The sequence below is a fragment of the Anastrepha ludens genome, chromosome 5 (genome assembly GCF_028408465.1).
Source record: "Anastrepha ludens isolate Willacy chromosome 5, idAnaLude1.1, whole genome shotgun sequence".
In the NCBI taxonomy this organism is placed as follows: Eukaryota; Metazoa; Arthropoda; class Insecta; order Diptera; family Tephritidae; genus Anastrepha; species Anastrepha ludens.
In genome coordinates, this window is record NC_071501.1 from 49,572,942 (window position 1) to 49,592,458 (window position 19,517).

At 36.8% G+C, this 19,517-nt stretch overlaps 5 protein-coding genes across 6 annotated transcripts; 2 read left to right on the forward strand and 3 right to left on the reverse strand.

Annotated features, from left to right (window-relative positions):
* Positions 1 to 668: 668 nt before the first annotated feature.
* On the reverse strand, positions 669 to 7,532 carry LOC128863029 (protein rotatin homolog). Of its 2 annotated transcripts, none has more exons than XM_054101924.1 (2): positions 7,323 to 7,532; positions 669 to 7,252 (listed from the first exon to the last, which is right to left on the reverse strand). In XM_054101924.1, exon 2 carries the CDS (start codon positions 7,243 to 7,245, stop codon positions 1,276 to 1,278), a length of 5,970 nt encoding a protein of 1,989 aa, XP_053957899.1. In that variant the 5' UTR covers positions 7,246 to 7,252; positions 7,323 to 7,532; the 3' UTR covers positions 669 to 1,275. The 2 variants fall into 2 exon arrangements, with proteins under 2 accessions (XP_053957899.1, XP_053957898.1); XM_054101923.1 differs by having other exon boundaries at positions 669 to 7,258.
* Positions 7,533 to 10,795: 3,263 nt separating this feature from the next.
* Positions 10,796 to 11,550, forward strand: LOC128863636 (28S ribosomal protein S18b, mitochondrial). Its single transcript, XM_054102886.1, has 2 exons — positions 10,796 to 11,150; positions 11,212 to 11,550. Exons 1-2 carry the CDS (start codon positions 10,855 to 10,857, stop codon positions 11,540 to 11,542), a joined length of 627 nt encoding a protein of 208 aa, XP_053958861.1. The 5' UTR covers positions 10,796 to 10,854; the 3' UTR covers positions 11,543 to 11,550.
* Positions 11,551 to 11,612: 62 nt separating this feature from the next.
* LOC128863635 (pyridine nucleotide-disulfide oxidoreductase domain-containing protein 1) lies at positions 11,613 to 13,160 on the forward strand. The gene has a single exon (XM_054102885.1). The coding sequence runs from the start codon at positions 11,613 to 11,615 to the stop codon at positions 13,077 to 13,079; it is 1,467 nt and encodes a 488-aa protein (XP_053958860.1). The 3' UTR covers positions 13,080 to 13,160.
* LOC128863637 (transcription initiation factor TFIID subunit 13) lies at positions 13,088 to 13,776 on the reverse strand. The gene is made up of 3 exons (XM_054102887.1): positions 13,656 to 13,776; positions 13,258 to 13,597; positions 13,088 to 13,189 (listed from the first exon to the last, which is right to left on the reverse strand). Exons 1-3 carry the CDS (start codon positions 13,698 to 13,700, stop codon positions 13,167 to 13,169), a joined length of 408 nt encoding a protein of 135 aa, XP_053958862.1. The 5' UTR covers positions 13,701 to 13,776; the 3' UTR covers positions 13,088 to 13,166.
* Positions 13,777 to 16,263: 2,487 nt separating this feature from the next.
* On the reverse strand, positions 16,264 to 18,684 carry LOC128862981 (protein nessun dorma). The gene is made up of 4 exons (XM_054101845.1): positions 18,447 to 18,684; positions 17,585 to 18,381; positions 16,906 to 17,525; positions 16,264 to 16,846 (listed from the first exon to the last, which is right to left on the reverse strand). The coding sequence occupies exons 1-4, from the start codon at positions 18,589 to 18,591 to the stop codon at positions 16,684 to 16,686; spliced, it is 1,725 nt and encodes a 574-aa protein (XP_053957820.1). The 5' UTR covers positions 18,592 to 18,684; the 3' UTR covers positions 16,264 to 16,683.
* Positions 18,685 to 19,517: the final 833 nt, after the last annotated feature.

Consider the following 19,517-nt stretch of genomic DNA (forward strand, 5'->3'; position numbering starts at 1 on the left):
TGTTGGCCTTCAAATAAAGATACCTACAGTTTTTTGCCGTCTCTGAACCGCAGATGATTTTTATAAGCTTTTTTTTGCGGTTTCAGAAGAATAACCATCCAGTTGCCGATGTTTCGCTTCGATCTAGTTTGTGGATACATTGATAGTCCTGAATTACTCGAACAGTTAGGTTTTAATGTTGCTCACAGAATTTTACGTTTTCAACCGCTGCTTAATTTTGACACAGTTAGAGCTAATCACTATTCGTTAGCCCCATTTGCCTTCGCAATTAATTGCATCGTTTTACTCATAGGCTAAGTTATCACGTAATTTGTAAAATAATCCGTAAGATTTAGGCTAAGTTTTTAAGTTTTTCAAGTAAATCTAGTCTGTAAGATTTTTACATCATTGACTGAAATAAAGTCGTTAATGAAAATGACAATTACCCTGTGTCCTCCTTGTGGTAATCACACACAAACTAGATCAGCTACGCGACCGCCCGTTTTGGTACAATAATTTATAAAATGTATTTTGCTATGGCTGTGGCATAGTAGCTCAAGTCGAAACGAAAGTTCCAGTAAACAATTATACCATTAATTTTTTCCAGAAAATTCTATAGAAAATTAAGCGAACGGTTAAGTATTTAGAAGTTATTAAATAAAAAAATTTAATTTTTATCATAACTCGACTTAAGCTGCATACACAGAAATTACAGTAACATAAAATTTAATAAATTTATGCTTATTGATTAATAATATAATATAAATATTTCGCAGGTAAAAAATGTGATCGGTTAAATTTTTGTACAAAGATAAAACTAATGTTAAATCTGGGTTTACTAACGATTAATTTAGTTCGTTTTTTCGTCATATTGAAATTTACGAAGTATAACTGAGATTCTTTCGCTCAATAATACAGCGATCTTTCTTTACTTAGTACAAAAATTCCGTTCTACAACATTCAAAACGTTCGAAAATACAAAGGGCAAACCCATTTCTAAAAAAAAAAATTAATGTTTTCAAATCATTATGTATGCTTGGCTAATACAAATAAATGATGAACTTAAACAAGTTTTTAATGGAAACAATTTAAAAAAAAATAAGTTTTTGTGGAACATACTGGAAAGAAAAAGTCCCAATTTTGACTCTTGTAACGTATCAAGGTTAATTCTTAATTTATTTCTTCACGTACATACAACAAATTATTCAACCTTAATCCTAAATCATCTTGGGCTAATTTTGTAAAAAAATATTTTATTAAATTAAAAGAACTAAAATAAATGCAAGGAACTGTTAGCTAATTATTAAATATATTTAAAACTACATCAAGAACATATAATAAGTCGTTCGCAAAAGAGATACTGGAAAACTTTTTGGAGTCTGTTTCCTTGAGCGCTGCTAGTTGTTCATGTAATTGCCGCAGATGCCTGGCCAAAGTGGTGCTGCGCAACAGCGCAACATACTTGACACCCGCTGATGCTAATTTCCAAACACCAACACACACAATCAATTGTTCTTCATAGGATGCACATTCCAGTACCGCATTTGACGTCGATTTCGAATCTAATGGATGGGCAACAATCGCATCGACGACACAAATGAAATCCGCTGAATTCATTATTGCTGAGCGATTACTAGGCAAGAAACACATATTACGTAATATACGCAGCAGAATTACGCGTGTTGCACTCTGGGTAGAAGTTCGAGATATTACATCACATAAAGCTCGTAAATTGCGGACTTGTGCACCTTCTTGGTAGCGCGAAAATAGTTCCCAAAACTGCAACCATGAGCGCAATATTTCCGCTTTCACTTTAGGCGACTTTAAATGAAACGGATGCAGGCCATCGAACATGTCCAACATGTGTGCCTTAATGATGGTGACGCGACCGTCAGCGCAAGAGCAACAATTCATAACGACGCGCAATCCTGTGCTGATAACTGGAAAATCGTCAGCTTTATTCGCTTTTAACTTTGTTGTTTCAGCTACAACCAACTTAATGACTAGTTGTAGCAATGAATGGGCATATCCGGAAAACAGCGAAGAAAATTGTTGACATACCACAAATGAGTGTTCGCTGTGATAGGTGCACACCTGCAATACCAACTCCTTTAATTCACAAGAATATGGTAGCCACGGCCACAACTGCATTGTAAGCTTAGAGAGAGCGACACTTTGCGAATTATCAGTAAGCGCTGCATCAGGAGCCGCAAACCAATGTAAATGTATGTTCAACAGCAATTGAAAATTTTTAATTAATGCTACCTTTTTGCTCTCCCCATATCGACGCACATACGTAGTGGCAGTGCATTTAAACTGCTCAAAAAACGTAGTAAAGATCTGCGTAATTTTATCAAAAAGTTTCAGCCCATTTGCTGCCAACCTCGCTTCGGGAGAAAGGCCCAAAAGAACACCCAATGTTTCACCAACTTGTACTTGTGCTTTGGATGGCGCAGTATTAAATTTGCAAGCCGGAACTGTATATAGGTGCTGAAAAAGCCGAAACAGCTCAACGAAAATAAAAGCAGCTGCAGATTTACGAACAACTCCCGGCAATGAGCTAGTGCTGCCTGCCATGGCTATGTTTTCGATTTTTTCATTATCCGCCGGAGCAATTTTGTAAGCGCTTGAATCGCGACTCATATCACCACACTGCCTGTTCGATACATTTTTGTCCATATTTGTTGTCTTGCACGCACTACGATCTTCCTTTATGATGGTTGAATCTCTTATTTCAATATTATCTTCAAGTACTGTCAAAAACGTTTTTTGTTCATCATGCTTGGGCAATTTATTTTGGGATTTAATTAGTAATAAACTAAGCGCTGCAAGAGAACATCGTTGCAAAGGGGTATCGACATTGCCGACGTTAAAAGCGCGTAAAAAGTGTTTCACAAGAAATTCAGGTGCTTTAGCAATTTTTTGGCACAACTTTTCATAGGCCAAATCATCTTTACATATAATTAACAGAAGCTGCAGTACATTGACTATAACGGAATCAGACGCAAGTGGCTGATCGAGCAACTGGTAAAAGTGCATTAACCAAGCATGATCCCGACACAAAGTGCGTTGCAGAAAAACAAAATTTACAGAATAACACGAGCCATACAAGTGACACATATCGCCGCACATTGTGTAGTACGCAGGATTAGATTGCGCCGATGGCACTTTCAGCAACTCATACAATCTGATCATAAAATCGCTTGCACACAAGTCAGTGGCGAAATCGGCATTGATTTGCAGCATCCTCAAGCAAATCCGACAAAAAAGGCTTATCAATTCGCAGCTGGTTATGCTGATTACTGAATTGGAATCAATTTGTGTAGGTAATTGTTCCTCAAATACACAGGTGCCACGTACAGCTTCGTCTGCGGTTGAGAGGAATCTATGCCGCGTAAGCAATTCATATGCATCGTTATATTTACCGTTATCACTGAGGAATTTAGTAAATAAATTGGCCGCCAACTGGCGTACCACATTTGTTTCGCCGATATCTAAAAAAGTGCACAAACAGCATGCCATAAAACCTCCAGGAAGATAAGATAGCGTTTTTTCTATAAAGTCAATACCTGATGTTAGCGATTTTCTTTCATCATTACGCTCTTCATAGCGCGACAGATATGTTAAAATACACCAGGCAAGCGCGCGCACTTGCCGGTTGCAGTGACCACATAAACCACTCAAATACTTAACGGTACAATCACTAAGCTTAAAATTATGTTTTGGTTGTTCCATTTGAGCATACAATTGACATACAATGGTAAGGCAATCAATCTGCCATTGTGCACCTGTGTAGGTAGACGATCTCAAAGCAAGTGATAGTTTGATAAAACGCCTGCAGTAACCAAGGAGCTGCTCATCGAGAACGTCAATATCGAAGGCACTCAATACTTTCTGTAGATGTAATAAGCAACGTACTCGATGTAGATCCCGTTTTTGAAAGTACTGCGTTATCAATTGAAAGATCAACTCAAATAAGTTACTATGAAAAATGCGCCCGTCTCCTTCATGGCGACTGTTTACGGATTTAACGGCTCTGACTACGTTTCCAAGTAATGTGCACAATTTCAAGTTTAATCGGAGTGATAAATCCGTGTTTTTAAGAAGTGCTATCATAGCATGTTGAAAGTCCGCAATGAGTTCCTCCATTAGGCAGATACTCACTGTTGGTAAAGGCAGGCGTACACACAAATCGCAAAGGTTTAGCAATTCTTCAAAAAGATCAAAATCACACTCACTACCCGGTGGTAGTTGTAAGTATTTGCCAATTAAACTATATAACTCAGTGGCTAGTTTATCAGGCATCAATGTGGCAGCAGTACCAGATTGCTGATCTCGGACAAGCAGCTGTAGTTGCAGCGAAACACTTGCATTCATTAACGACTCGTGATTTGTAGCATTGAACATCGCTCGTAAAAAACGTTGAATATTTTGTTTCGGGATCGTAGCATTCATCAGACGCCAATCGCGTAACGTTAACTGCAAGTCAACATCAAAATCGTAGCTTTTTTGCTGTTCCAGGTACAGCTTAGGTATAGGGATTTGTTTGTCGCAAAAGCTGTGAGCTAACAAATGTCGCACGTATAAAGTTTCTTCTAATTTGCTCTCAAAAACACTATTGTATTCAGCAAAGGAAATATTGCCTTGCTCGAAAGACTGAAATTCGCAATTCAGTGGTATCTCTAAATGACTTAACAATCTTGGCGCTTCCACCCGTTGGTTGCCCAATACTACAAGGAAATTAGCATAAAGCAGTAAAAAAAGACAAATACAAGCGTCTTGACGCAACTGTATATCATTCTGATAAAGACAAAGTGCTCGTAATAGTAACACATACATATTTGGCGTTTCGGAGAGTTCGCGGCGCACAGCGGCGTCATAGAGCAAAACTTTGCAGAGCACACCGATAGCAGGAATTGCAGCTCCAGTGTAATCTTCATACGATGCAGCTAGCAATGAGTTTTCGAGCGCTCGTAGTATCAAATAGTGCGCACTTTCCTCACAAAATGCTGCCAAATTATGCCATTGTTGGCACATAACATTTAATTGCATTAGTGTTGTTTTACGTATCACAGGGTCCACATCGGGCATCTCTAACAAGCTCAACAAATTATGCAAAGTTTCTCGCTCACAAAAATCGGTAGCATCAACAAAGATTCCTTGATATACTCGCGGCTTTTTCAAAATGCACAAATCGTTGGGTATTATGTCACTTATATAAAGAATATTAGGCACGTACTTTTCAGCCTCCGGCACCGAATTCATCATGTATATGAGTCGAGTTAATGCTTCATTTCGCACGGTGCTATCGTGATAAAACATGAATGTTATATTCCCTTGCAATACCGCCAAAAATGGTAATTGCTTTGTATCTGGATCAAGCAAATTTTGCAAAAGCTTTATAATTTGTGGAGATTTTGTGCAACATTGTAACAACGGCAAAACTGGTAACAATAATTCCACATATTTCGCCCAATATTCTCCTACTAAGTTCTGTGACTTCAATATTAGCATAAGTATATCCTCACTAATTTTGCGAATGCTTTCCCTAGCTCCTTCGCCACATTCGTAAATCAGATTGAGTAAAAACTCACTACTCAACGGTATACCTAACACTTGAGAATCTAGTAACTGTTCATGGGTTAATCCAATGCAGTAGCGTTCAGATTCCATTAAGCAAGCAAAATGACGCTTTATAGCCATAGCAAGCATTTTGTAGACATACGTCCGCAGTGGCTCATGCTTAAGTCGCAGTAGTAGAATTAAAAGGTGATTAGCTTTTGCACGTAACTCGGGTTGTGATACATAAAGTGCATTACAATCGATAATCGCACTGATTATATGTTCAACGAGTTTTACACTTTTTAAATTTTCTAAAGCGATACAAATATCTGGTCCATTAATTATAATTCCTGCACTTTCGAAATCTTGAGGATGCTGTAACAATGATACCGCCGCTCGAAAACAGTTATCATATCGCTCTAACTTCTGATATCGCCCAACATTTTTTTGGACACGCAGTTGAATGTTTTTGTACCTTTGCGGAAAATTTTCTTTAAATGTGTAGTCACGCAGCAGAAACTCTAACATCTGGGAATCATCCTTGTAGGATTGCATTTTGGTATTATGAAGTAATGCATCGTCCAGTAGGCATATAATCAACAGACAATTAATTCGTTGTAATGTAAAATGTTCATCCTTCTCGAAACAAACTTGAAAGCTAAGAATAATTTTGTTTAACTTCTTCAGAATATCTGTATCAATGAATAGCCGTTGATTGCGATATAATTCCATACAGTTATTTAGGATCTCGAAAATTTGACGGGCTTCCTTACGAAATTCTCGCACACAAATTTCCAATAGTTTTACACCTTTTTCAAAAACAACACGTAATACTGTACCGATTTTTAATTGCGTGTTTCCGAGTGTTTTTGATATTGTTGTGTCTACTGAACATGCACTTACATTACAGCGCAGTTTTAGACGGGCTAAAAGAAGCTTCAAGAATGCATTGATAGGGCGAGCTACATCTTCTAACACACTCTTGCTTTCGATGTCATCGTCAAAGCGGAACAAATGCATGAGAGCCAAAAAAACATGTGGCGCCTGAAGCATATATTCGGCTGGATAGTCTTGCATTGTAATTTCCAGATGAAGAAGGGCATTTGTCATTTCCACTTTTCCAATATCTGTTGTCAACAAATCTGCTATAAATGAGAGCGCTGTAAAATCGGCTGGTGTCGGTTTTGACCACACTTGTTCGAAATCAGTTGGTTCAAAATGGCTTATCAACTTCTCATATTTAGCACACCCCACTTCACCCGTAGCAGGAAGGGAAAGCAAATTAAAAGCTTCTGTAACTTTATCCGTTTCATCTTTCATTTGATTCTCTTGGTAGTCACTTAGCAAACGATTTATTTCATCTACTGCTTGGGATTCGGTGGGATATTTCTTAAGTAAGAGTTTTACTTTTTCTATTTCTTTTTTGAAACGCTCCACGCCTAACTGTTGAATGGCTTCCTCGCTGTAGTTGGAACGCAAAATCAATAGCAACAATTTAAGAACTCGCGGTACAGCACATAATGGTTGAAACCCAAACCAACGGATAAGCTGTTTGCATAAATCCCCTGCTTTAAATTGCAGTTGCTCGTTGTGTTCCAGGGCACGACTCAGCTTATTCCATATTTGCTCCAAAGTTCGCAGCCTAATTTCTGAGGATTCGTGAGATAGCTTTCGTACCGTGGCATGATCGAGTTGTAGCGACATAATTAGCCTATTTCTAGAGATAATGGATATATTTTATTCAACCTTTAACTATAAAAACAAACTATTTATCTGATCACCTGCATTTTCCTTCGATTGGAGATTTCAAATCAGGACATAGATCGAAACTACAAGCTGCAAGAGTGTTATCTATCGTTCTATCACGTTTTGAATTTTTGCGATTTACAAATAATTACTTAAAAGTAATAAAACACATATAGATATTTAATTTTTGAATTTAATCACTCCCGGCTCTAACAGAAATGAGAGAACATTAAATTTATTAGTTTCAGATCGGTTTCAATATCGGTCTCATCGGTTTCATAAATATCGATGATCGGCTCGTTCCCGTACTTTGCCACTAAACCAAAATGCCTGCTTTAATCTAAGCGATACACGTTCAATTTATAAAATCTATTTTGACTGACAAAAAAAATTCGCCCCATAACGCCGTAACATAACCGCAGCCGTATTGAATTTTGGGTTTTCCCCGTAACCGTAAGCAGCTGTGAAATACTTTACATTTGTCTTGATATTTGCAATAAAAAAATTGAATATTAGAAATGAACGACGAAAAATTAATTGACTTAGTGGAAAATTCTGCTTCAATATCAGCTGTTTATGTTAAAATATTCTGCCTCATCGTAAATTTCCATGTGACCAAATATACCCATAATCTCCATCTCGTTATTGTATTTATTGAACTTTACAAGAATATTTACTCAGAAGGAAATTTACAATAAGGACGATTATTTGGGAACGCATATAAAAAGATTAAATATATATTAATTTCCCCACCTCACTACTTATGAACCCATCTAAAGAAAACGTAAAATCAATGTATGCATTCCTAAAAGATGCCGACCTACTCAGAAGTTGTTAGCCCCTGATGCTAATGCTCAATGCAGTTTATATAATAGTTATTAACATTGTATAAGCTTTATTATAATAAAAAAATAATAATAAAAAGTAAATACTATAATTTTAAAGATTTATCAATTTGTAAGCAGAAAAAACATTAGGAGACGCTAAAAGTTATCTCCGTGTTCCATTAAAATTTATCAGCGTGAAGTGCTGTGGAACACGAACAGCTTCTATTATCGCCGCAACGACCTGAAAACGAAGCTAGCTGTTGATAATTACGGGAGTCTACTCTGTGATGGGGGAAAAAATATATTAGAAAACCAATTCCCTATTCTCTGTATATGTATATTTAAATACGATATTACTATACAAAATAGTAAATTTTCTTTCTCTCTATTACAGAGCAGTATTTGAAGTACTAAAATTTTACGGTAGAATGTAAAAACTGTCTATTATACGAGATTTTTCAGAAGACATTATACGTAATTTTTCACATTCTTCTTCTTAATTGGCGCTATAACCGCTTACGCGATTTTGGCCGAGTTTAGCAAAGCGCGCCAGTCGTTTCTTTCTCGTGCTAACCGGCGCCAGTTGGACACACCAAGTGAAGCCAAGTCCTTCACATTAACCGACGATATATATATATTTACACATATATATGTATATATATATATATATCACATATGCATTAATAACCAATAAATCCAAAAAATTAATCTACCCGTTCACATAAGGCAGATTACTTGCAAAGTTGACAATCAGCTGTCAATACTATTGTGAATGATTTTTGTTCATAGAAATTATTTTGGTGGAATATTTTATTGTTTTTGGTTTGTTTAATTATCATTAGTGATATGAAGAAGAGGCAAATAGAAGAAATAGTCAATTTAATTGCGCACTTGGCTACTAATAATAAACAGTTGGAGGAAATCCGTAAGCGACGTTTACTTAGAATTCAAAAAATTATGACAGCAATACGCATTCGAAATTCGATATTACATTTTATAACAAGTAACAAGAGGACACACATTTATGGACAAACGTTTTTTTTATATGAATGCATAGTTAATAATACCTAACAAACATTTTATTAGAATTATGTCTGCAAACCTGTTTTCTTTACCGGCATCTATTTTATGTAGTTTTTACTTTGACGTTTATCTTTACACGCGTAAAAATAGTGATCTATTACACAGAAAACACAGAAATGTATGTCAAAAAGTATGGTTATTATCTTGGATTATTTTATAATCTCGCTTTTTAATCACGGATTGGGAGTTAAACACGAAAAAGTAGATCATCTACTTATGTGTGAACGTATTACAAACTGTGTATTAAAAACAAATAATAAAGTTCTTAAACTCCCCATACAAACACTTATTAGCACTATGGATCAATTTCTGGTCTATGTGAGATCTATTCGATCAGCCAAGTCCAACCTAACCTACGCTTCACTCAAATATAAACAAAAACAAATATAAAGTAATTTGTACGAAGCCACACAAACGTGCTTGTAGTTGTCTGAACGACTGGTTATGCTAACAATTTGACTCCGTTGCTTTTTAACTCCGTTGCTTTTTGACTGCGTTGTTTGGTACTAATAGTTTGGCAGCCCTCGACTTTTTATGACAAATTTTTCCATGTGCCCCACAAAGTAGGTAAAAACCGTAGTTCCTAATTAGTTCGACATCACTGTATACGTGGTTTAAAGAATTGCAGTGACACCTTTTTCGACATTTAGAAATTTTTGTACGGTAACACTGATTGACACTACTCTAAATTCTTATTTAATATTTGGTTAGAAACATAGATGACTAGATGTGAAACTCTTTTTCTCGTGAGAGCGCTGAAAAATGTGCATTTTTTATAACATTTTCCAATATTGCCACACCGGTAGAAACATGAATTGGGTATTTTTGAACCAACGGTCTGGAATTTTTAGTTTCCACACCACCATTGAGGTTAGTATTTAGTGTGCGGTTGCCCAATAGCCTTATATCACTCGTAAACACCTACATTTACTAAAAATAAGCACAATCCGTATGAAATATGTACATAAATAAGCAAAAAATTTAAAAATTTATATGTAAATGAAATTATTTAAAACTGAAATACAAAAGTAATTTAATAATAATAAAGTAATGAACGCGAAAAACATAAGTTATAATTAAAAACATGACTTATTGCGATTTTTAATAGAATACAGAAATTGGATAACAAAAAAAAATTCTCAAACAACGAACAGAATAAGTTAAAGCAGATTACCTTTAATTTTTGTAAAATATCTCAAACACAAATTCAGTTCCCTTACTTACGCTTTTCAACCATAGAATATTTACGTATATACAAATTTACATAAACCAATACACAGTTTTCAATAAAATTACATTATGTACATAAGACTAATTAAAAGTAGAAGTCGAAAAGGATATAACGAGCTTTGGATTCTACAACCTCACTTAAATTCAAATTATTACATTTCAATTTAAGATAAATAATTATAAACATTTTAACACGTCTTTTCTCCATTAAGCAAAAACGAACTGTTTTCGTCTGTTATTTTTGGCGCGTTTCTTCTGGCAGTCTGCCATTTCGCCTATCAGCTGTTCAAAATCCCATAATGTGTGAGTGCTGCCAAGTTTTGAAACGTCCTCATGGGCGCGCTCTCTCTCAAAATGAATAAGTTTCACATCTAGTTATCTATGGTTAGAAACGAACGGTAGTAATTTTTCATTATTGCATAGTAAAATGTTTACAATTCTGAGAGGAATATCTAGAAATCTGACTAGTACATTTGCTATTGCTGATCGCGTAGTTCGTCCTCACAAAATTACATATTTTCATTCCAATGCCGTTTTAAGATGCCAAGTTAAAGAAGAACAAATTAAAGATGATTCTGAATCAGTAAATCTTACAGATGATGCAGTGAAGGACCAGAAAAAAGATCGAACGCAGATTATACCAGTAGAAACATCAATCCGATATCTTCAAAGTTCTGCTTACAAGGAAACATATGGTGACCAGTTCGTGTGGGAGCAATATAGGTTAGTATTAATTAATATAATTGTTGGTATTTTGTTTATCCCACATTCTTTTTCCTTGTAGACGTAACCATAAAGGGGCATTACCTCCTCGTAAAACACGTAAAACTTGCATACGCAAAGGTGTAATTTCTACAGGAAATCCATGTCCTATTTGTCGTGACGAATACTTAGTCTTAGATCATCGTAATATTGACTTACTACGCCAGTTTATATCGCCGCATACTGGTAAAGTTCTAAGTTATTCTAAAACAGGTCTCTGTCAAAAAAAACATTTTGAGCTTCTAGTGGCTATAGAACGTGCTTGGGATTACGGGCTCATAACTTTTGACGTCCCTTTTCGAAAGTTCGATCTTGACGAATATTACGGCAACGTCGCAAATAAAACGCAATAATCATATTCGAGTGGCTTTTGTAATAATTTAAAAAAAATCACTGTAAAACTTACGTATAAGCAACAAAGTAATGGACTCTTATAGCAATGACAAAAATTCACAGCTCGAGGAACATTCGGTATCTTTCCTAGTCGTAGGCGGTGGCATTGCCGGTGTATCATGCGCAGAAACCCTTGCCATTTATCATCCAGAAGAGAGTATAATTTTATTAACGGAATCCAGCCTTATAAAAACTATAGCGAATTTAGAACCTGTCGCACGTTATGTTTATAAATTTGATGTAAAAGAACAGTCTTTGGAAGACACCAAACACCTTGCCCCAGCAATCGTAACCATAGTCGACCAGCTCCTGCGAATAGAAGCCTCGGAACATCGCGCTATAACCCAACACGGGCGCAGCATATTTTACAAGTCAATTTGTCTTTGTACAGGAGCTGTACCTCACCTAATTTTCAATAACACTTCTTGTGTTATTGGAATACGCGACACTGATTCAGTTCTGACATTACAGCGGCGTTTGAAAAATGCAAAAAGTGTGGTATTGTTGGGCAACGGTGGCATTGCCAGCGAACTTGCTTACGAACTGCATGGTGTTGAAGTACATTGGGTCATCAAAGACGGTCATATAGCATCAACATTTGTAGATGCTGGTGCTGCACATTTCTTCCAAGTATCGATGCGTCATAATAAATCAAAGGAAAAGATTGCTTCAGTTGAAAAACCGGAGGCCACCTCAATCGTTAAACGGTTAAGATACGCCGAAATACTATCAGAAGATCAAAGTAAAGATGTAATAAAACATGGGGCTGCTCTAGGTCCAGATTGGCATAGAAATTTTACACTTAAAGGAAGTGCAGTTGCTGAGCTAGACTCTCCAATCATGTATTACAAAACCCATGTTGAACAAATAATAGAAGAGAATAACCTGTTAGTTGTGAAGCTCTCCAATGGAGAACAAATTAAATGTGATTTTCTTGTTTCGGCGACTGGGGTTGAACCGCATCATAATTATTGCTGTTCAGTGCCTCTAACTTTGGCTTCTGACGGGGGAATCGCCGTAAATGATATGATGGAAACTAATGTAGAAGGGATTTATGCAGCTGGTGATGTTTGTACTTGTATCTGGGAGCATGGAGAGCACTGGTTACAAATGAGGCTATGGACACAAGCGCGTCAAATGGGTTGTATGGCTGGGCGTAGTATGAGCGCGAAACTAAGAAATGAAGTAATTTATCAAGATTTCTGTTTTGAACTTTTTGGGCATGTAACACAGCTTTTTGGTTATTCAGTTGTACTACTTGGTCGATATAATGGCCAAGGCTTAGGAACTGATTATGAAATATTACTCCGTTGCACTCCCCAAAAAGAGTATATAAAATTTATACTACAAAATGGACGCCTACGAGGAGCAATATTGATTGGAAATACAGAACTTGCTGAGACCTGCGAGAATTTAATATTGAACGGCATAGACCTCACACCATATGGAGATGACATTCTTAATCCAGATATTGATATCGAAGACTATTTTGATTAAACACGTCATTGTTACTAGAATATTTTAATTGTTCTAAAAAATATACATTGCAAATACATCACACAAATGTTGTTATTTAGATTTTTGTCATTTGATTTTTGCCTCATTACCTAGAAGAAAATGAAATGAATTACTGATCTGTGACCGAACTAATTTTTACTGTTTCTGTAGTACTCACCCACATATTTAATTTCATCAAATGCCTTTCTCGCCTTTTTCAATTCTTCATTCATGGTTAACAAATCTTTGACTCGCGCATATTTTCTTTGGTCCTTTCGAACTAAGAATATAATATCTTCTACTTGTACACGACCAGTACGCCCGATTTCCATTGCCTTGTGTGTCATTTCGGTTATGAATTCAATTACCACGTCCTCCAACAAGTCCACACTTTCGGTATATGGGTTCTTATCATCTCCAAAACCATACATCATGCATCGCAGTTCTTTGCTGAACAGTCGTTTCCTTCCAGCCGTAGTGGAGACAAACTGCTCCTCACCCAATTCATCTTCGTCGAACTAAAAGCCATTATGTTAAAAATTACACAATACGAAATAAAAATAGATTTTAATTTACGTCTGGGTTTTCAAAATTTTCGTCTATATTTGCGTTTGTTGTCATTGATGTAGTGATATCACAAACTTAGTAATTAAAAACACCTATTAACACTTTAACGCTATTAACGAGCATTATATATCGATAAAAAAAACATCGATGTAACGAATTGAAAGCGATTAGATGGGGGCTGCACTTCAATGGTTTCCGAAAAATTTTCACAATATACACATTTTTTCACCAATAAAATAATATTTGCCAACACAACAATGTTAGACGAAGACGACAGATAATTACATCGCACAGACAGGGTTTTCAATTGTAAGTTGAACTTGTAAGTGAATAAACGAGAAGTAATAAAGTGATTCAGTCTTAAGGTGAACGTGTAGTCCCAAAAAAGGCGACCTATCCGTGTGTAAAAATTATAGGGGCATCACACTTATCAACATCCCATCCAAAATTTTGTGCAAAATCCTGCTTAATAGAATACAAGCATATCTTGAACTCCAACTACGTAAACAGCAGGCCGGATTTCGCACAAACAGGACCTGCTCTGATCATATCGTCAGTCTTAGCATATTATTTAAACAAATCATTGAATGACAGTCGGATATTCACGCTTGCTTAATCGATTTAAGTACTGCATTTGACAGCATCGATCGCAACTCTATTTGGATTTCATTACGTTTTAGAGAAATTCTACAAAAACTCATCAGCATTATCAATGCTCATTCTGAAGGTTTTGAATATTGAATTTTACACAAGAAACAACTCGCGGATGCGATCCGCCCGAAATGCGATGTGAAATATGTTTGCCTCTTGTCGCCATTGCTATTTCTCATAGTCCTCGACGATGTGCTGAATAAAGCGCTGACAGGCAAACGCGGCGTATCCTGGAATTTCCATGAAGATTTAGAAGAATTATCGAATGCAGATGACATAGCGCTTTCGTCCGTCAAAAGTTCAGGTCTGCAAACATATTTGAATCAGCTCAGCGTCGCCGCAAGCAAAGTTGGCCCTAAAATAAACGTTGGCAAAACTGAATTCATTTCATATTGTTCGCAAATCGAGACCCCCCGGCTTACTGTATATGGAGGAAAGATCAATGGTAAGATGGAATTTTGATACCTCGGAAGTAAAATCACACCAGCAGGCGGGACGATTGAAGACATCGATGGCCTGTGTGCCAAAGTGAAAAACTACCGCACCGACCTTTCTCGCTTTTTCACTGCGAGGAATCTCCAACTTTCCCCCACTAAATCAACGGCGACCCTCTTTACCACCTGGACAAAGTAGGTCAAGCTGTCCCTTAAGGTAAAAGACAACGACACACCAATTCCGACGGTAAACAACCCCAAAATTTTGGGTATAACCTTCCGACAGTTTGCTCTCCTTCTCAGCGCACACAACCGCAATTGCCACTAAAGTCCAAAACCGCAACAAGGTCCTCAAATCGCTTGCCGGCAGCACTTGGGGCAAAGACAAAGAACTGTTGCTATCGACATTTAAGGCAATTGGTCTGAACTATGCAGCGCCTGTCTGGTCGCCTGGAACTAGTAACACGCAGTGGATAAACCTACAGACATGCCAAAATACTGCCATTCGAACAGGTTGCCTCCTGATGTCCCCGGTTCAACACCTTCACAACGAGGCACAAATGCTTCCAGTAATGGAGCATAACAAACTGCTCAGCAAGCAGTTCCTGCTGAGATGTTACCCCTGCAGACACCTGCGCCGCCTCCTAGGCACGTCAGGAAACATCTCTTAAACTACGCAGACGAAATCCAGGACAAAACTGACCGAAATCTACTAGACCTGACAGTGTTTAGACAGTCAATCAACGACATTCCGCGGGAGACCGTCACCACCTTCTTAACCTCCCGTTCTGTGAATGCCGTAATCGGAGTCCAACCACCACCTATACCAGATGAAGAGCTCCAGCTTCCTCGTGAGACACGTGTTACACTGGCACAATTACGTTCTGGATATTGTAGCAGGTTAAACTCCTACTTATCCAGAATCGACCCCGACATACCAAACATTTGTCCGGCAAGTGAAGGCACCCCGCACGACACTAACCACCTCTTCACATGCCCCCTAAAATCGACTCATCTAACACCCCTCTCCCTCTGGACCCAACCCGTCGAAACAGCATGTTTCCTGGGCCTACCTTTAGATGAGCTAGACGGAGATGACCGGTAATATGCCCGACACTGGCGGGGCTACTAGTACTGTTAACAAAGAAACAAACAATTGAAGGCATCGCTCACCATATCAACAAAACTCGTGCAGCATTTTCACAGTTGTACAACATATGGGCTTCAAATTCCATATCAGTCAAAACTAAGCTAGGAATCTTCAATTCTGCGAATACTGGTCGCTTACATCCGTGCTCATCCGAAGACTACAATCTTTCGTCAACGCATGCTTACGCAATGATTTCAATAATTTTGAGCGCCCATCTCCTATAAAGAAACTAGTCACATAAATTACTAAATATATACAAAACTCGAACTCAATTCAATTATCTGCGCTTTTAAAGAAAGGTATAAAATATGTACTTGAACCAGCACATAGTCTACGATAGAGTTATGCATACATATGTAAAATGTTTTTAACAAAGTGTGAATTAATTGAAATTATTTCGTTTTTATTTAATTTATTTTATTTCAAATAATTGGAATTTAGTTGAAAAATTAAGCTGACGCTCTGGAGTCTGACAGTTGTCCGGTCAGATCCTCTTCCTTTGTCCTCCATGATCCTACAGGCTGACCTTTTGATACGATGTACTAACATCCTTACGATGTTCCCTTGGGTGCTACTCTTTTCGGTGCTCCCATGCCAACTGGGCCAGCTCTCCGATTAAAAGAGTTTCGCATCTAGTTACCGTTTTATAAGCATTGCTCCTATTTACAAACATTGCTTCCAAATTAATCAACTGTAAACTTAACTATATTTATATTTATTTGTATTTATTCTAGGTTACTTAACATTTTAAATTAAAACTTAATTTTACAGCTGAACTTAGTTTACTGTTATTATTGTTCCTTTAGATGCATTCATTGGGACTTTCAAATAAATTATCGTTATGTCCTAAATAGTTTAAAGCATTCATTGAAACAAGCGAATTTCCTATATTTAGCGCAAATATATTGTCTTTGCAACCTTTAAATTCACATTCTCCAATAAAAGGTGGAATTGTGTTAAAATAGCTATAAGAAAAAAAGTAATTACAAACCAATTACGGAGAACTAATAATATTTACACTTACTTTTGCCATTCCTTTAAACTAGATAATATTTTATGTGAGGTTTTGATGTTTTGCTCCTTAAAATCTGTCGCCATATATATCCCATATTTTTGAGAATTCGTTATTTTTGATTGATTGAAATGTGAATTTGAATTAATGCTCAAATCGGTGCCAATTTTACAATTTATGACACTTGTATTATTTAAATGCAGCACAGCTTGATCCAATACAGTTATTCCGGTTGCAAATCGTTCAACGATACAATCTTCCAGAATTACGGAAGACCCTGTATTGCATATAATACCCTGTTGCGTACTGGTCTTTCCATCCCCTATAAGAACACAATTACGGAGGCACACAGTACCGCTTTTGACCAAGATCCCAGAACGCACATTACAGCAATCTAAGACAATATTCTCAAGGGTAAAGGAACCATCGAAAACAAAGAGGGTGCTTTCATCGTCTAATGAAGATATTATAACATTTTCTTTTGAAAAATAATCCAAAGAACTAGTAAGCTTTTGCTTAGCAACTTGAAGTCCGGAAATTTTACCGCTCTCATTCATATTTTCCAGAAATTTCAACGTATGGCGACCCGGAGCAAGATATATGCAGTCGTAAACATATCTGCTTAAAACATCCTAAAAGTTATGTTTTATTTACATTTCACTTGAAATGGTATAGTAGAAATATACTGTACCTGTAGTGTAGGAACATTTTGTACCAAGGCACTTTTTGGAATGCTTTTCTTAGCAATCTGCATTAGACCTATTTGTTGATCCAATGTATACGGTGACATTACAAAAAATACTTTATCGCCCTTCTTCTCCGTTATTGCGCCAGAATTTTCCAGGTCTTTCAAATATTTTTCTTCTGGGAATAATATTTCTTCATATATTCGACGTGTTTCAGGGTTCTCTAGTAACTCTATTTCGTTGCGAATCATAGCTAAACGTAAATGAAATCTCATAAGATCCGTCACCTCCGTTTTGCCTATGGTTTCTTCGAGGTTCTCTTCATCTTCATCGGACAATCCTAATTCTAGGTACTCCCGGCGTTGCTGTAAATATTTAGATTCGGCAAGCAAATTACGCACATGAGCAAGCAATGGTTTCTTCAAAGTTCGTTTACGCAAGTCATAGCAAAACCGAATGCGAGACTCTAAATGCTTTTCTACCCAATTCAGGTCGTCATCATTATCGTTGTCCCAAGGCATCCAAACATGTGTATAAAAGAAACGTAAGCGATCAACACAATCAGCCGTTCGTTCTATGTTCAACTCGGAATTTTCCTGTTCCTTCGTCGGCCAGAGATCCTGTAGGAAAACTTCGTGCCTTTCCGGCAAGTGAATTTCTTCATCCTGAACTGCTTGTATTATGAATATAGCTTTTAAATCTTTGAAAAGTACTTGCTCGACGTAACCAAACACTACAGTTGGATAACGAATATATGACTCCTCGCATATCACCCGAGGCATCTTCCAAAGTGCTTGCCAACCTAAATGTTAAATTGTGAATAACTATTAGAAGCGAGTTAAGCAATTGACATGTACACATATTTACCTGCTGGCTCGATTTGGAGTTCAATATAATACGACCATTCGGAACGAACTTGGGACGCGGGAAAACCTTCATCTTTCCACGATAAAACATTCATAGATTCTTCCAAACGGTTAAGTAAACATTTATCAAATTCATAAACTTCCATTGCCAAAATCTTAAATATCAAAATAAAGATAAGCTCAATATCAAATTCAAATAGACCGACAGTTTTGCCAAACCTAAGAATTTGAACATCAAATCATCGATACATATGAGAACTGTAATCGACGATAACATAGACGTTTAACTTTTGTACTTCCATTAAGCCTAGCACTCACTGAGGAACATTCAGGATATTGTCCTCTTCGACATTTCAGCCTATTACCTATTTCAGCTTAAAGGGTGGTAGGCGGAGGAAGCTGGCTCATGTCACTACCTACCACCTCCATTGAACACACCACTCTAAATGTGAAAGTCCTAACCTCCGTTGAAGAGAAATATAGATACAACGCAAATGTTAAGCCAGAAAGTAAATAACTAAAGTTTTATAATTAATAATATTTATAAAAATATTATTTATATATTATATACTTAAAAGATATATGTATTTGTAAATTTTTAGCTTGAACTCCCCTCTACCAAAAACGGTACATTACAAGATTTGGACGACCAAAACAAAATTGTGAGAGTAACTATGGCTGTTACGTCATTGAGAGATTTATCAGAGATAAGAGCGAATGAAATGAAAACAAAATGTGTTAATTGAGGTTAGTTGAATACAATCGTTCTTCCATTCATTCGTTGTCCAGACTGCAACGAACTAACAGGAGTCGTAGCTACTTTGATTTTTTCGTTTTTCACCCACACGGCTTCAGTTTTGTTGAGCTCTGTTACAAATAAATTGCTTCAGTAACTCTTTTTTCGTCAGAAAATGAGCTGATCCTTTCAAAATCAGTAAAAGCCTGTTAGTGGTATAATGTTGGACACAGCTCCTTAATTCTGTTCACCGTACCTGTCTATTATGTAGATCTTCCGTTGTATTCAACTCTCTTTGTCTAAAATTTATTGAACACTCTGAATATGACCCAACCT

Bases quoted from the DNA above. Each gene is read 5' to 3' on its own strand.
- LOC128863635 (XM_054102885.1), top strand. From the start codon at position 11,613: ATGGACTCTTATAGCAATGACAAAAATTCACAGCTCGAGGAACATTCG.
- LOC128863636 (XM_054102886.1), top strand. From the start codon at position 10,855: ATGTTTACAATTCTGAGAGGAATATCTAGAAATCTGACTAGTACATTT. The intron at 11,151-11,211 runs GTTAGTATTAAT...TTTTCCTTGTAG, and splicing joins TTCGTGTGGGAGCAATATAG to ACGTAACCATAAAGGGGCAT.
- LOC128863637 (XM_054102887.1), bottom strand. From the start codon at position 13,700: ATGACAACAAACGCAAATATAGACGAAAATTTTGAAAACCCAGAC. The intron at 13,598-13,655 runs GTAAATTAAAAT...AATGGCTTTTAG, and splicing joins AAAATTTTGAAAACCCAGAC to TTCGACGAAGATGAATTGGG. The intron at 13,190-13,257 runs GTGAGTACTACA...ATTTTCTTCTAG, and splicing joins TGATGAAATTAAATATGTGG to GTAATGAGGCAAAAATCAAA.
- LOC128862981 (XM_054101845.1), bottom strand. From the start codon at position 18,591: ATGGAAGTTTATGAATTTGATAAATGTTTACTTAACCGTTTGGAAGAA. The intron at 18,382-18,446 runs GTAAATATGTGT...TTTAACATTTAG, and splicing joins ACTCCAAATCGAGCCAGCAG to GTTGGCAAGCACTTTGGAAG. The intron at 17,526-17,584 runs GTACAGTATATT...CATAACTTTTAG, and splicing joins AAAATGTTCCTACACTACAG to GATGTTTTAAGCAGATATGT.
- LOC128863029 (XM_054101924.1), bottom strand. From the start codon at position 7,245: ATGTCGCTACAACTCGATCATGCCACGGTACGAAAGCTATCTCACGAA.